Below are 16,859 nucleotides of genomic sequence, written 5' to 3'. Positions count from 1 at the left end.
CTTTAAAACTAACATTTTTTCTCTTAATAGTCAAGCAAAAAAATGCACGCAATATGAGAAAGGCTATCTTGATGTCAAAACGATACTCAATACGATCTCAAGGTAAGCATTATAACTAAAAAAAACCCCTAAAGATTTAGTACATTTATTCTAATATGCAGTGTTTATGCATAAATGCAGATTCTCCACAACAACCCCGTGTAATACGTCACATTCGAGCAAAAAAGAAAGGTGCATATTTTAAACCCTATAATTCCAAAATTTCTAATAACATTGGGGGTGATTGGTCAGGCTGTAACTGTAGAAAATTTACTTTAGAATTTAGTCTGTAAAATTTTTTGATTTGGCTTTAAGTGATGTAGCTTTAAAATTTCATACGGCTAAAAAGATGAGGCTTTAAAAAATAAGATTTTTGCAACCATTTTTTGTATGTTTTTGCTGTAGCTTTAGTTTTTTTGCTGTAACTTTGAAAACTAAGATAAAGCATGATTGATAGTATTTAATGTTGTAGATAAAAATTAAAGCTAAAATCACTTCCTACAACCCAACCAATCACTCACAATATAGGTTATCAACTTTAGAACTCTGGCAAATTTTTATAATATTAAAAAACTTAGGATCTAATAATTCTTAACAAAAATTTACTCAGATAAAGGTTCGACATCTCAAACCGAAGAAAACCCAATCGTAGCATGCTCGAAATGTAATGCTCTTATGTGGACTTCGGAGAGCACTGGTACAGACTCCAAAACAGGAGAACCGACGTTCACTATTTGCTGTAACCATGGCCAAATCAGACTTCCGCCTATCAAGCAACCTCCAGCTCTATTAGAAGAACTTCTCCAGCTTAGGTGGTTTCGAGATACTATCAGAGTCTATAATTCCGTACTGGCTTTTACATCGGTTGGAATGAAAATGGATCATAGTGTGGTTCATACACCTGGTCCTTACACCATACGGATACAGGGTCAAACTCACCACAAGATTGGTTCCCTTATACCCCAACAAGGTCGTCTCCCAGAGTATCTCCAACTCTACATTTTTGATACGGGAAATGAAGTCAGAAACCGACTAAATGCAATGGGGCAATCCTCAACAGATGGTAATCTTGATGAAGCAACCCTGGAGCGCCTCATCAGGATGATTGACGAGAATAATTGCTTAGCCAAGATTTTCCGACGGGCACGAGACTATTACGAAAGTGTTGGGAAGGAGTTTAAAATCAGATTGCTCCCAGATAAGGGGAAAGGGAAAGAGTACGATCTTCCGAGTACAGACGAGGTCGCAGGTCTTATTGTAGGGGATATGTCATCAACAATTGGAGAACGAGATATAGTGGTCCAATTTCAATCTGACACTTTGCAGCAGATACGTGATGATCACCCTTTGTACATGACCCTACAATATCCTCTTTTGTTTCCCTATGGAGAGTACGGTTTTCATCCAGAGATCCCATTACATCTTGAGACAGGCACTTCAAGAACAAGGCAATTCCTGACTATCCGCCAGTTCTATGCCGCTCAGATCCAGACCCGTCTTAACCAAGGGCTGACCTTGATTATAGGCGGACGTCTACTCCATCAGTATATTATTGACATATATACAGCGATTGAAGAAGATCGACTAAGGTGGGCAAGGAATAATCAAGATATTCTGAGAGCTGAGCTCTACAATAATGTACTCGACGCTGTCAGCAAGGGTGATACTAATGCTAAAATTATTGGACAGAGGTTCATACTCCCTCCAAGTTTCACCGGTGGGCCCCGATACTTAGTTGAAAAATATCATGATGCGATGGCTATTTGCAGAGAATATGGGAATCCAGATTTGTTTATCACAATGACGGCCAATCCCAACTGGAGAGAGATTAAAGAGCATCTTATGAAGTATGGTGGAGACTCTCCCAATGATAGACCAGACATTGAGTGTCGAGTCTTTAAGATGAAGTTAGACCAGCTCCTCAAGGATTTCAAAAAAGGAACTTACTTCAAGCCATACACGGCTGCTCTCCACAGGATAGAGTTTCAGAAAAGAGGACTCCCTCATGCACATATACTATTGTGGTTTGGAAACTCTTCCAGAACACCAAGTGCAGAGGAAGTAGATGAGATTATTTCAGCTGAGCTTCCAAACAAGGAAGAAGACCCTGAAGGTTACAATTTAGTAACAAAACACATGATTCATGGTCCATGTGGTGTTACTAATCCGAAGTCACCATGTATGGATAATAATGTGTGCACAAAAAAGTTTCCTCGACCGTATAATGACAATACTTCAATTGATAAATCAGGGTATGTATTGTATCGTCGGCGGCAGAACGAGAATGCGTCTGTACTGAAGGATGGAAAAATCTTAAACAACAATTTTGTTGTACCTCATAACTTGAAGCTCTTGAAGAAGTACGAAGCTCATATTAATGTTGAATGGTGTAATCGAACAAGTGCTGTGAAGTACTTATTCAAGTACATAACCAAAGGTGTTGACAGAGCTTCCGCAGTTATTGAGCATGGAAATACGGGATCTACATCTAGCTTAGCATCCTCTAGCGAGCCAAAAGAGAGAGTAATCAAGCAACGGAATGAGATCCAAGAGTTTATTGATGCGCGGTACTTATCAGCTTGTGAGGGTATGTGGCGGACGTTTGCATTCCACATACACAAGAGAAAGCCATCAGTTGAGAAGCTTATCATTCACTTAGAAGGTGAACATAACATCACTATTAAGGATACTGATAACCTCGGGCGTGTAGTCCGCAAGCCAGGTATTGAGAAGACAATGTTCACTGAGTGGATGGTCTTATGCAGAAGATCAGCTTTTGCACGGACATTAACTTACGTGCAAATTCCGGAATATTTTGTATGGAACAACAATACCAAAGTCTGGTCTGAACGTAAAAAAGGAAAAGCCATTGGGAGAATCGTAGCTGTTCACCCATCGGCAGGTGATCGTTATTACTTAAGGATTCTCATAAATAAGATCAAGGGTCCTCGAAGTTATGATGAGCTCAAAACGTTTAACGATGTTAAATACCCTGATTTCAAATCGGTTTGCTACGCACGAGGCTATTTGGACAACGATGTCGAGTGGATCGAGAGTATGATAGAGGCTTCTAGAACGGCTACCCCATTCCAAATCCGTGATATGTTTGTTACATTCTTGAACCATTGCTTTGTTGCGAGCCCTAAAATATTATGGGAACAATCATGGAAATCAATGAGTGATGACATACTCCGCAAGAGACAAAGATTTTTAGGTCACTCAAATCTAGAACTGGATGATGAGACCCTTGAGCAATACACTTTAATCGAAGTGGAAAAGTTGATGCGGATGCATGACCGCTCGATAAGTGATATTAAAGGTATGCCTAAGATCCAACCTGTTTTGCTAAAAGAATTAGGGAACAGTTTGTGGACCCAAGAAATGGATTATGATGTTGCAGAGGAAACTTTGAGACATGACACACAGTACACCCTTCTTAATGCTGATCAGCGTGCGATTTACAAATCAGTCTTAGACTCCGTTGAGAAAAAGGACGGAAAACTATTCTTCGTTTATGGCGCAGGGGGCACGGGAAAAACATTCCTATACCAAACCATTATATCCAGACTTCGCTCTAGAAAACAAATCGTTCTACCGGTTGCGTCTTCAGGGATAGCCGCATTGCTCCTACCTAACGGAAGAACATCTCATTCCCGCTTTAATATTCCTTTGAAGCTTTCTGAAGACAAGCTATGCAACATCAAACCAGGTACAATGCTGGCTGAACTAATCGAGAAAACGGATCTCATAATTTGGGATGAGGCACCTATGACTCATAAGCATGCTTTTGAAGCATTAGACAAGACGTTGAAGGATATAATGTCTAAGAAAAATCCTCCTGCAAAGGATATGACTTTTGGTGGAAAAACAGTTTTGTTGGGTGGTGATTTCAGACAGATTTTACCAGTAATTCCACAAGGAAGTAGGGCTGATACTGTCTTAGCTTCAATAAGTCATTCCTATCTATGGGATAGCTGCCACAAGTTCTCTTTAAAAATAAATATGCGAGTCAATCAGGACGAGAAGGAGTTCTCAGAGTGGCTTCTTAAAGTCGGGGAAGGTCAACCACAATCATCAGCAGAAGATGAAGATGATGGTTACCATGAGCAAATGATAACTGTCGACGACTCATTGGTTCAACAGACGATAGATGACCCTTTAAAACAAGTTGTTGAGGCCGCATATGGAGACATCGACAAAATAAAGATCTCTCAAAGCTCTTACACCGATAGAGCTATCCTCACTCCCCGCAATGAAACAGTTGATGAAATCAATGCATACACAATCTCTAACACAGACGGAGAATCAAGAGATTACTTCAGCTGCGATAGCTTTGAGATTTCAGATACTCAATCTGATCAAAATGATGCCTTATATGCGATTGAGTATCTCAATTCTCTGGAATACTCAGGATTGCCTTCTCATAAACTCACTCTAAAAGTTGGGGCCCCAGTTATGCTTCTGCGAAACATAAATCAGAAAAAAGGATTATGCAACGGTACCCGAATGATCCTAACCTACGTAGGCGAACGAGTGCTTAAGGCAGACATAGTCACTGGCTCACACGTTGGTCATGAAGTCTTGATCCCAAAGATTGTTCTCCTGCATGAGGAAACAAAGTTACCGTTCACCTTACGTCGTAGGCAATTTCCTATCAGATTGTGTTACGCAATGACAATCAACAAAAGTCAAGGACAAAGTTTAAAGGAGGTTCTCTTATATCTGCCTAAACCAGTGTTCGCACATGGGCAACTTTATGTGGCTCTCTCACGTGTAACAAGCAAATCAGGGCTAAAAATCATTAAAGCGAGAGATCAGCATCCACAAAAAGTGAAGAACATAGTTTACAAGGAGATCTTTAACCGTCTTCGTTCCCATGAAAGTAAGTAAAATTTCAACTTTAAGACCTCAATCCATATATTTTACGTGACTACTTATCTAAAAGTTCATTTTTATCTGCTATTCTGCGTTACAGCGATCAACAGTGATAAATGAGAGGTAGACTTTCACCTGGTGATTTCTTTATAACTACTTCAAGGTACGTCTTATTATACTATAAATAATATAAAAACTCATTTTACTAGGTTTGGATTCCTTATTTACTTTACAAAATTTCCAGGCCCCCATTCAAGAAAACCATCACATCTACAGGGCCGCTTCTTCAAAAGTCCACCACATCGTCTATGATTTATATTTTTCTTCTTAAGACCTTAGTATCTGCTTTTGATAACAATAATAATAACTTCTGCTTCTAGACATGATTTACAAAGAATCTCTCAACTCAAACGCATTCAAACTAAAACATTTTCCGCGCGTAGCGCGGACATACCATCTAGTTTATGTAAAATAGTAATAAATAGGTATGAGAAAAATAAATGTGAAATATACAACTTTTAATCTAAAAAACTGAAAAATAAAATTTTCATGTAAAACAATTTTACGAGATGCAACTTTCATGTATAAATTAAGAGATTCAAATTTTCATATTAATACACTAACTTTTAAATATAAAAAATTATCAATATTTATAAAGTATTAATGAATAGATATGAGCAAAGTAAAATAAAAAAAAGACATAAGTTGTCATCTCAATGCTAATAAATACAAATGTTCATATTAAAAACTTAAGAGATGGAAATTTTTATATTAACACTGAATAACAATTATAAATATTAATATGATGTTATCAACGAAGAAGTATAAATTTGTTTTGATCTGACAAGTAAGAATGTGTCGTAATCTAAAAGTACGAACATGATGTGGTCTAAGGGGTACAAACATGTTATGATCCATAGGGTGCGAATGTATCATGACCGAAAATGTGCATACATATCGTGACCGAAAATATGCAAGCGGGTTGTGACCGAAAGGCTACGAACGGGATGCAAATAGATCATGACGGTGTCGTAAATGTGACCAAAAGGGTGCAAATAGGTTGTGACCAAAAGGATGCAAATGGTCATAATGAATAAATATGAGCAAAGTAAAAATAAAAAGACATAAAGTTTTTATCTCAGTGTTAATAAATACAAATTTTCATATTAAAAACTTAAGAGATGATTTTTTAAATATTAACACTGATTAAACAATTATAAATATTAATATGGTGTCATCAACGAAGAGGTACAATTCTTTTTTGATCTAAGAGGTATAAATGTGTTGTAATCTAAGAGGTACAAATGTGTTGTGATCTAAGAGGTATGAACGTGTCATGATCCAAGAGGTGTGAACGTGTCGTGACTTAAAGGGTGTGAATGTGTCATGACCGAAAGACTACGAACGGGTTATGACCGAAAGGATGCGAGTGGATCATAACCGAAAGGGTGTGAAAGTGTCATAAATGTGACCAAAAGGGTGTAAATAGGCCGTGACCAAAAGGATGCAAATGGTCATGACCGAAAGGTTGCGAATAGATCGTGACAAAGAAGTGCAAACGGGACGTGACCAAAGGGTCGTGACCGAAAGGTTGCGAATAGATTTTGACCGGAAATGTGCAAACATGTCATAACCAAAAAGGTGTGAAAGGATCATAACCGAAAGGGTATGAATGCGTCATGACTAAAACGGTACGAACGAGTCGTAACCAAATGGATACAAATGGATCATATATTTTTCATTTCAAAAACTAATAAATACAAATTTTCAAGTTAAAAAAACTTAATAGGTGCAACTTTTCATGTAAAAACATAAGAAATTTAAATTCTTATATTAAAACACCTATTTTTAGATATAAAACAACTGTAAATATTTATGTGAAGTATAAATAAATTGATATGAGCAAAATAACAAACAAAAAGATATAATTTCATTTCAAAAACTAATAACTACAATTTTACTGTGAACAAAATAAAGAGATGTAATTTTCATATAATTTTTTTAAGAGATTCAAATTATCATATTAATACACTGAGTTTTAGATTAAAAACAATTGTGAATATTTGTGAAGTATTAATAAATAGATATTAGCAAAGTAAAAATTAAAGGATACAAGTTTTTATGTTGAATGTTGTTTTAAAATTGATGTATCTTTCAATATCACATTAATTATTGTGTTTTTTCCAACAAATGTTAAGTGATGTGTTTTTTATCTATAAATTTTATTAGTTTTAAGAGAAAATATCTAAAGATGCTTCTTTTCATAATGATGTATTTTTTCATCATAAAAAACTGTAAATATTTTTAAAGAGTTATCTTTCGTTTAAAGATGTGTCTTTTTATTCTAGAAGTAACATATATATATTTAAAAAATATAGAAATATCTAAAAATGTATATTTTCTAAAAACTGCATAAGTTTTTAGATTTTTAATTCTATTTTCATATCTATTTGTATACATATTAAATTAATCTTAATGTTTTAAAAATATTTGGATAATATGATTTGTTGGGTAATTAATATTTTCTAATATTATATATTTAAAAAATAATAATTTAGGGTTTTCGGTTATCTTTTGTGGTTTGCAACATGTTTTGCTACGTTTTTGATTTTTTTTTTATTCGGATTTCAGATAAAACGTTCTGGCTTATTTAAATAATTTATTACTAGATAAGTATTTAAAAAATAGAAACCAAAACAATTATATTTATTTATGCACATTTAAATTTATGTTTGAGTTTGATATAAGTGTTTATTAACTGAATCTCTAATTACAATTAAATGAGAAAAGATACTCAGAGATTTAAATGAATCTTTGAAATTGTTGAAGTTAACTATTATATTTACTTAAATAATAAATTTTAAATGATTATATGAAACATTGAAATTGTTGGTGATTACAATTTTTGGTAGTGGGTTACTGTAATCGTAGTTCATGAAGCATTATAATTGTTGGTAATTGCAGTATTTAGTGATGTGTATTTGAAACTTTTGGTGTTAGTATTGTAATCATTAGATATGAACGTTGCAATATTTGGTTGTCAGTTATTACAACCATTAGTCTTTTTTATACAGAATTATGGATAATGACAAATCATAACCAAAATAACAACAAAAAACTCAAAAATAGATTAGAAAACAGAGAGTTTCATTGTCAAAGATCAGTTTTTTAAATAAACAAAATGCAATTGTGTAATTTACCAATAAAAATATGTATTGTACAATATTTTTACAAAGCTTCAAAAATCATGAATGTAATACTTGTCATTATAAATTACCTTTCTAAATTAGTAAATTATTAAATTTAAATGTGTTGCTTATTATAATTATTTGAAAATATTAATACATTTAAAATTTTATAAACCTTACCTAAATTAATAGAAGATTTATATTTTTGGTATGGACATATTTTTATTTTAGTTGTAATCTAAAACTATAAAATATAAGTTTCTTATATTATCTATAAATGAATATAAACACATATATTCTACGCTTTGACATGAGAATTGTTTCGGAAAAAAATAAAATTTTTTATATAAAAACTAAAATTATAAAGTGATATGTATTTTAAAAAAATGAGCTCCCACGCGATATCACGTGGATTCTTTACCTAATGATACCTAATAAAACACAAAACTAAAAGTATCTGGATTTATAGGGTTAACGATCTATTTTCCCCTCGTAACTATCATATAGCACTATGTCCACACGAAATTAAGGCCTTGTTCTATATATCCATCAAATGAATATTAAATATCAATTTCCTTCAAATCTTAAGATAAAAGTTTGAATTGTATTTTCCTTCAAATTAAAAGTTTGAAATCTATTCACACATACCATGAAATAAAATCCAAAACTCGAAAATCCAAAAGGTTAAAATCTCCAAATCAAAATCATTAACGATAAGATAATCTGGTTCTTTCGATTTGATGATTTGGTGATTTTGATCCTTTAGTTTATGAGTTTTGGGTTTTATTTTGGATGAGTGAAGGATTAATTACTTTATTTGGGTATTTTCTTAGTTTTATTAGGTTTTGATTAATGTCTAATGATTAGGCATGTATTGGTACACAACAAACCGAGCTTAATCATGGTTTGTGTGTGAATGGATTTCAAACTTTTAATTCATGGATAAATAAAATTCGAACTTTGATGGGGACGTGGTGATTATATGATAGTTATGAGGAGAAAATATATTGTTAACCCTATAAATCCAGACACTTTTAGTTTCGTGATTTGTTAGGTATTGTAACAAATTTGAGATTCAAATATATCTTAAGATTTAATAAGCCGTACATTTTCAAGTACCGTACTTAACCTAACCTATTTAAAGTTGAGAGTAATTGTGTCTAAATTAGAAAAAAAATTGAGATATAAATGGAAAATACATTCAATTCTACTTATATATTTTCTTTCCAAAGTTTGAGTTTTAAAGATTTAAGGCACGTTAAGATGGAATTGCACTTCACAACAATTAGTCGCAAATCATCATAAATTTGTATATTTTATAAACTACCAAATATCCAATCAACCTCATACTAGATATGTGAAGATTTATCACATCTTTACAAACATATCATCTAAAATTGATTAGATTTTCATTGAAGAAAAGTTGGTCATAATTAACCTCAAATTCTTTTCAAAATGCATATAACCAGTGATTGACAAATGATAAAGTTAATGTTTGCCTTTTAATGGTGCACAAAATCTAAAATCAAATTTAAACGTTACAAAGTAACTGATACTTTCCATTTTTCTTTTGTTTTACTCGAGACTGATTCTTGACATATTTGCAACGTGTTTGCCGAATCCATTCAAATATTTAAAATGTACAATGCACCAGCTTTTTATGCCCGGTGAAACAAAAACGTAAACCTCAAAAATTTCACGTGGAACAACATGAATGGATTACGAAAAATCTCAAAATGTAACGGATTCTTAGTGGGATTGGTGATTACCGCTTTTCTATAATATTAAATGTAAAATGAAGATGACAAAAAAACGTAAAATGAATTTGTAACGGATCAGCCAATTACTCAATTCATCTTAAATTTTGACTCAAATTTTGTATGTTGAACTAGAGAATATCCCAGAGTAATTGTAACGTTAAAACCATTTTATTCCATTCAACTTATTTTGTTTTTTCTTGAATAAATTTAAATACATAGCAGTGTAATTCTTTTCTTTTCTATTTAGCTAAAGAAGGACTTCTAATAATATTTTATTTTCTAGTACATCTAATCTTCATGTATTTCTACTATCTTGTACACTACCAATGTACCGTGTAAATTACATTAATCATAAAATATTCAGTCGAAAAACGGTAATTCATATTTACTTTTGGATAACAACTATAATATATAAAATGAATTTGTAATATAGATTAAGTTTTAATATTTTCAAAAAGAAGCTGATATGTTTGGAAAGTAAGAAAACTTGAAGAGTCTAGTTTACCAATTACTCCCTCCGTTTCAATATAGATGATGTTTTAGATGAAGTATTTTGTTTTAATTTACATGAAGTTTTGAGGTTTTAAGGTTAACTTTTACTTTATTGGAAACTGTTCAACCAATTAGATTTAACAGTTTTTTTTTTATAATTAGCTAACTGATTTTAAAATTATATCTTTATAATATGTTTTTTAGAAAAATGTAATTTTCTTAATCTTTGTGCAAGGTGGCAAAACATCAAGTATTATGAAACAGAGGGAATATAAAATTCATATATATATATATATATTCAACCTTGTTTATTGTGATTTGCTACATTAAAGTAAATCCAACCTTAAAAATACGACACTTTATATTTTTATTTATAGGGATTTGCTAAGATTTTCTAAAAAAAAATTAGATCGAATTGCTATTTTGATTACAATCTATCTCAAGATTTACTAAGCCGTACACAACTTTAGTGTCATACTTACCTATGTATATACTTAACGATGAGTGTATTGTATCTAAATTATTCAACTTTGAGACAAATTGAGGCATAAATGACAACTATGTTCAATATATTACATATGTTGTTCATTCTAGATTTTGAGTTTTAAAAATTTAAGGTATGTTGAAATGGATTGGCTCGCAACAATTAGTTGCAGATAATTACAATTTTGTATGTTTTAGTAAACTATCAAATATTCAAATGTAAGCATATGTAGTATATTTTTAGCATGTAACATACTACAAGATGCCACCTTTTTTTTTTGAACAACATATGCCACTTCTTTAAACACTGAGTTTTATCTTATATTGTAGGAAAATAAACAAAACACCAACATTGTTATTCCGTATCAATATTCAAATGCACCATTTTGTTGTGTTTTAAAAATATTTGAGTTTATTTTTATATTTCTAAGCATTTTTTCCCAAATTCCCAAATAACTTTACAATGTAACTTTCTATTTTTTAAAAGTTTGCAACAAAATTTTGAAAACAAATGTCTGCTACTGTACGATGCTAATGTAATATACTGTGTATATATGTATGATAAATTACTTATCTTTATTGTAGAACCAATCAAATCGTAAAACAAAAGATATGATTCCACCATTCGAATCCTTCTCGCGTGATTTAGGAAGTGTTAGTGGGACTTAGATTCTATAGAGTTTGTTGATTTTAAAAGTTGAGGGATTTGTTAAATTTGGAAAGGGATGTAGAGAATTTTGTATATTGTGAAAATCTATGAAAATAAAGTAATGTAATGATTCTAAGAATTCAAGGTAAACATGTAGTATTCTCAAAATCTTAATTTGTGAGTTAAAATGATAAGAATTCAACTCCCACTAACACTTACTTTAATAGATTTGTAGAATCATTAAAATCTAAACTTTTTGAATAACAAATGATTTTGTATAGAATTATAGAATCATCAAACCAATAACAATAGATTTTAATGAGAATATGAGAATCTATAAACCAATAACACTAGACTTAGAAATTCTAAGACTCATTATAAATCTCATCCCCACTAACACCCCCTTATAATAGTAATTATCACAACTTCCAACTACAATATATAAATATAGACCACCCACTCAAGAAAATCAAAATTAACAATAGACTTATAATAATTATCCAAAAAAACATTTAGAGTACGTTTTAAGTTTTTAGTTGGACAAATTGTAGTATAAAAATAAGAAATAAAGTATAAATTTAATATTTATGACATAGGAGAGATAGTGATGGTTAAGCAGCGGGCAAGAGCTGAGAGTTGACGAGAATTTATGAAATAACGTAGAGTCAGTGATCAACTGACGTGTGGCACACTCTTACACTCCTCACGAGATCCAACGGTGATCGAAGCACATTGAAGTAGTGTAAATTTGAAGGAAACTGTAGCTGTTTTGACTTTCAGAGCTTTCCTTAATTGGTCTTTAATTTTTTTCTACAGTCTTTGAGTTTTTAATCCCTAAATGGTCAGTTCAATTTCATTCCCACGCGCACGTTAATGATTTGTTATTTTACTCAATATTTTCTCCATTTTCTTTAAAGTATCACTTTGATATTTTCTATGCATATTAAAAAATAATTGAAATGTATATATACATTTATTAATTACAAATTTTAACCAATAATATTTAAATAAATAAAATTATTTATAAAATTAATATAATTTACAAGTAATACTAATTTAGAACTTAGTGTTATTTTGAAGGAAAATTATAAATCGACATTTTTTGTATATAAAAATATTTTTAAATATTTTTTTATTTTTTTTAAAGTAAAAACTAAAATTAAAATTCACTTAAACAAATCAATCTAATTTTTAGAATAAAATTATAAATATTATTTTATTTAGTAGATATCAATTATCCAAGTACATCAAGATAAATCTTATCTATTAAGCAAAACTATTTATAGCATCTACAATTATAAAGTCAATGAATTTTATTTTCTCTTGTAAAATACATATTTAACATAAAAAATAAAAATATATGTATATCCATCAACCTTTTAAATCTATTTTAAATACTATTGATAATATTTTAAATATAACATTTTAACATATTTTGATGCAAAATTTACAAAAGAAAAACCATTACCTAAATAGTTGATATGATAAAAATTATCTAAATAAAATGAGTGTTATACCAATTCAAGTTTGAAATTTCAGAAGGTTCCCAACTATCTCTGTTTATCTATTTTGACCGAATATAAAAACTAACTTCTAAAAGCGATCTAAGTGTGAACGTGCAATGGACGCGCTTCCTTACGAGGGTGAACAAAAGACACACATTTCAAAATCCACCCCTGAGTTAAGAAAACTGCAACCCTGCCTTAGCCACGAGTCAACCCCTTTGGCGTCGAAAGAGCTCGGTGCAAAAATTAATTTGTCTTTTTTTTTTCAAAACAAAAAGTTTTATTTCTTTCATCCTCATCAATTCTTTCCCCTTTTCAGATTTAAAAACACAAAAACAGAATAATATTATAATATCTCATATATATTTTTTCTTTATATTCTCTTTCCCTTTTATAATTTCCACTCAAAAAAATCATTTTCGTTACACAGAAGTCAACTCTCTCTCTTTCTCTCTCTCTCTCTTACATCTTCTTCAACCCCTGTCTACCATGTCTGAACAACTTCAATTGTAATCTAACCTTTTGAATTTCTCTAAAACTCATCAGTTTTTTCAATTCTCAAGAAATTTGCTTTTGGTCTTTATCGGCGGCTACTTAGATGGGTAACGGAATCACGAAGCTGAGTAAATGTTTCACCGGCGGAGGAGAAACTCGCCGGAAAAAAGAGATGAAGATTCTTGAACCGGATCCTCTCGACGAAGGCCTTGGCCACTCCTTCTGCTACGTCCGACCCGACCCGACCCGAGTTTCATCTTCCAAAGTTCACTCAGAGGAAGACACAACGACGACGACGTTCCGTACCATCTCCGGCGCATCGGTGAGCGCGAACGCCGCGACTCCCCTCTCCACCTCCCTCTACGATCCGTACGGGCACATCGACAGAGCCGCCGCGTTCGAGAGCACGACGTCGTTCGCGTCGATCCCCTTGCAACCGATACCCAGGAGCTCCGGTCCGATCGTTCCCGGTTCGGGTCCGTTAGAGAGAGGATTTCTCTCCGGTCCGATCGAGAGAGGGTTCATGTCCGGTCCGATCGACGGTTTAGGTTTATTCTCCGGTCCGCTCGGCTCCGAATCGGATCAATTCCAGCGCAGCTTCTCTCACGGTTTAGCTAACCGGTTCGGGTCGAGAAAAGGATATCTAGCTCGGGTTCTCCGTCGAGCGATCTCGAAGACGATTAACCGGGGACAAAACTCCATCGTGGCTCCGGTTAAAACGGTTAAAGAACCCGACTGGGTATTCGGGTCGGATAAAACCCGGAACCAGCATCACCAACCACCGCACAACGAGAATCTCACGGTGAACAGCTTGAATTTCAGTAGCGAAGGGAGCTTAGACGACGACGTATCGCTCGAAAGCCAGAATCTTCAGTGGGCTCAGGGGAAAGCCGGGGAGGATCGTGTACACGTCGTCGTATCGGAAGAACATGGATGGCTCTTCGTCGGAATCTACGATGGATTCAACGGTCCAGATGCGCCGGACTATCTTCTCTCTCATCTGTATCCAGCTGTTCATCGCGAGCTCAAGGGATTGCTATGGGACGATCCCAAACTCGACGCAAATCCTTCCTCTGATTGCGTTGATCAGGACAGTAACAATTCCTGTCCGAGCGAAAACTGTGAGAAAAAGTCAAAGAACGATGGTCGGAAGTCAACGAAATGCGAAGAAAGTCAACGACGGTGGAGATGCGAGTGGGATCGAGAAAGGCTCGATCTCGACCGTTTATTAAAGGAAAAAATCAACAAGAGGACAAACGGGTCGGATCCGGATCCGGATCCGAACTCTTCGGACGTGTTGAAGGCTTTGTCGGAAGCTCTGAGGAAGACGGAAGAAGCGTATCTAGAGAATGCAGACATGATACTCCACGAGAATCCTGAGCTAGCTTTGATGGGTTCTTGTGTTCTTGTGATGTTGATGAAAGGCGAAGATGTTTATTTGATGAATGTGGGAGATAGTAGAGCGGTGCTTGGTCAGAAAGCTGAGACTGAGTACTGGATGGGTAAGATAAGACAAGACTTGGAACGAATCAACGAAGAAACTATGATTGATTTCGATGGTACTTGTGAAGGAGAACGAGCTGGCTTGGTCCCGAACCTATCTGCTTTTCAGCTTACTGTTGATCATAGCACAAACGTAGAAGAGGTAAAGAAGCTATAGCATTTAAAATTTGTAAGAATTGGTAAAATGTCGAACAGTTTTGATGAAATCCAGTTTTGTTATTATTCAGGAAGTTGATAGAATAAGAAAGGAGCATCCAGATGATGCTAGTGCTGTGTCGAATGAACGTGTTAAAGGTTCGTTGAAGGTCACAAGAGCTTTCGGTGCAGGTTTCCTCAAGCAGGTACATGTCACATTCATCATCTCTTGATTCTTGAACATTATTCGGTCACTAGTCTATAGGCAAGACTTTTGTATCTGCAACATAATCTAACTTTTGGGATATACAATCTTTGCAGCCAAAATGGAACAATGCGCTTCTCGAAATGTTTCAAATCGATTACATAGGGACGTCTCCTTACATCAATTGCTTGCCAGCACTTTACCACCATAGATTAGGCTCTAAGGACCAGTTTCTGATACTATCATCAGATGGTCTCTACCAATACTTCACTAATGAAGAAGCGGTTTCAGAGGTGGAACTCTTCATCACCTTACAACCTGAAGGTGACCCGGCTCAACACTTGGTTCAAGAACTTCTTTTCCGGGCTGCCAAGAAAGCTGGTAATATATCGAAAAACCTCGATGATATTCTTTGATTCCAAGTATTGAGTGTGGTTTCTAAATCTTTATTGATCTTTCTAGGTATGGATTTTAATGAACTGCTTGAGATACCACAAGGGGAACGGAGACGGTACCACGATGATGTTTCTATTGTAGTGATCTCTTTAGAAGGAAGAATGTGGAAGTCTTGTGTATAAAGTATAATCAAAACTATATCATGAACAGAGAGAAACTCTGAGTAAGACGTGCAAATATGTATTATGTTAATAATAATTATTAAGAAAAAAGTTTTGGCTCTGGAACTAAAACACAAGTCTCATTAAACACAAGTCTCACATGTCATGCTTTCATCTATCTGTTTTTGATTATCTTTGTTTCTCCATAAATACATATCCAACAACGAATCCTAGTCTGCAGAACCCAATCTTTGACTTATAATTTAAGACGTTTTTTATATAGATTCGACATTTGTGGAAATCTATTCGTCAATGCAAGCTATTGAAGTGGTTATGTGTCTTCCAACTCCTAACTGTAATGGAATAGAGAAGTAAATGTAGGGAGATGAAGAAGAGGATGTGGTGGGTATGAGATGGAGAGAGTTAAAGAAGCTATCTACTCTTGTTCTATTTATGGTTTTAAATTGCTCTTCACTTAACTCGCTTACTTCCCACCAAATCCTGGTCTCGTCTCGTGCTGTTTATGTACTGGTTTCCACCAGTACAAGCAACACAAGTTTGGATCTTTATGTGCGTAGTCCCCATTGTACATTTCTCAAGTCTCAATCTTCAATTTTACAATGTGTACTATCGTTTTGGCCTCCATAAAGTTGTATATTAAGTTCAACTAAATATGTTGAGCAGGTGTTTGTTTTCAGTTTTATATACGTAGATATTTATTGTAGATCATTAATAGTATACATTTTTAAAAAGTTAATTATATATTTAAATGTTTATATAACTATTTCAAATAAAATAATTAAGACTATTATGGTTTATCTATTGTAGTTAATCAATTGTATAAAACCATCATTTGTATTTGTTGCTTCTTATTATATATTTATCTTATTGTATTTGCATTTAGTTATTAAACATATTAATATATGTATGAAACAACATATTTGAAAATTATTTTGTATTTAATTTATGCTAA

General features: G+C 33.4%; 2 protein-coding genes across 2 annotated transcripts; both read left to right on the top strand.

Annotated features, from left to right (window-relative positions):
- Positions 1–714: 714 nt before the first annotated feature.
- LOC117126843 lies at positions 715–5,034 on the top strand. Its single transcript, XM_033275998.1, has 2 exons — positions 715–4,921; positions 5,015–5,034. The coding sequence occupies exons 1-2, from the start codon at positions 715–717 to the stop codon at positions 5,032–5,034; spliced, it is 4,227 nt and encodes a 1,408-aa protein (XP_033131889.1).
- Positions 5,035–12,851: 7,817 nt separating this feature from the next.
- Positions 12,852–16,018, top strand: LOC103847607 (probable protein phosphatase 2C 23). Its single transcript, XM_009124696.3, has 4 exons — positions 12,852–15,131; positions 15,217–15,330; positions 15,446–15,710; positions 15,792–16,018. The coding sequence occupies exons 1-4, from the start codon at positions 13,590–13,592 to the stop codon at positions 15,905–15,907; spliced, it is 2,037 nt and encodes a 678-aa protein (XP_009122944.2). The 5' UTR covers positions 12,852–13,589; the 3' UTR covers positions 15,908–16,018.
- The last annotated feature ends 841 nt before the right edge of the window (positions 16,019–16,859 follow it).

This window comes from Brassica rapa, chromosome A07 (genome assembly GCF_000309985.2).
Source record: "Brassica rapa cultivar Chiifu-401-42 chromosome A07, CAAS_Brap_v3.01, whole genome shotgun sequence".
Taxonomy (NCBI): domain Eukaryota; kingdom Viridiplantae; phylum Streptophyta; class Magnoliopsida; order Brassicales; family Brassicaceae; genus Brassica; species Brassica rapa.
This window is presented reverse-complemented; position numbering and strand designations above follow the sequence as displayed.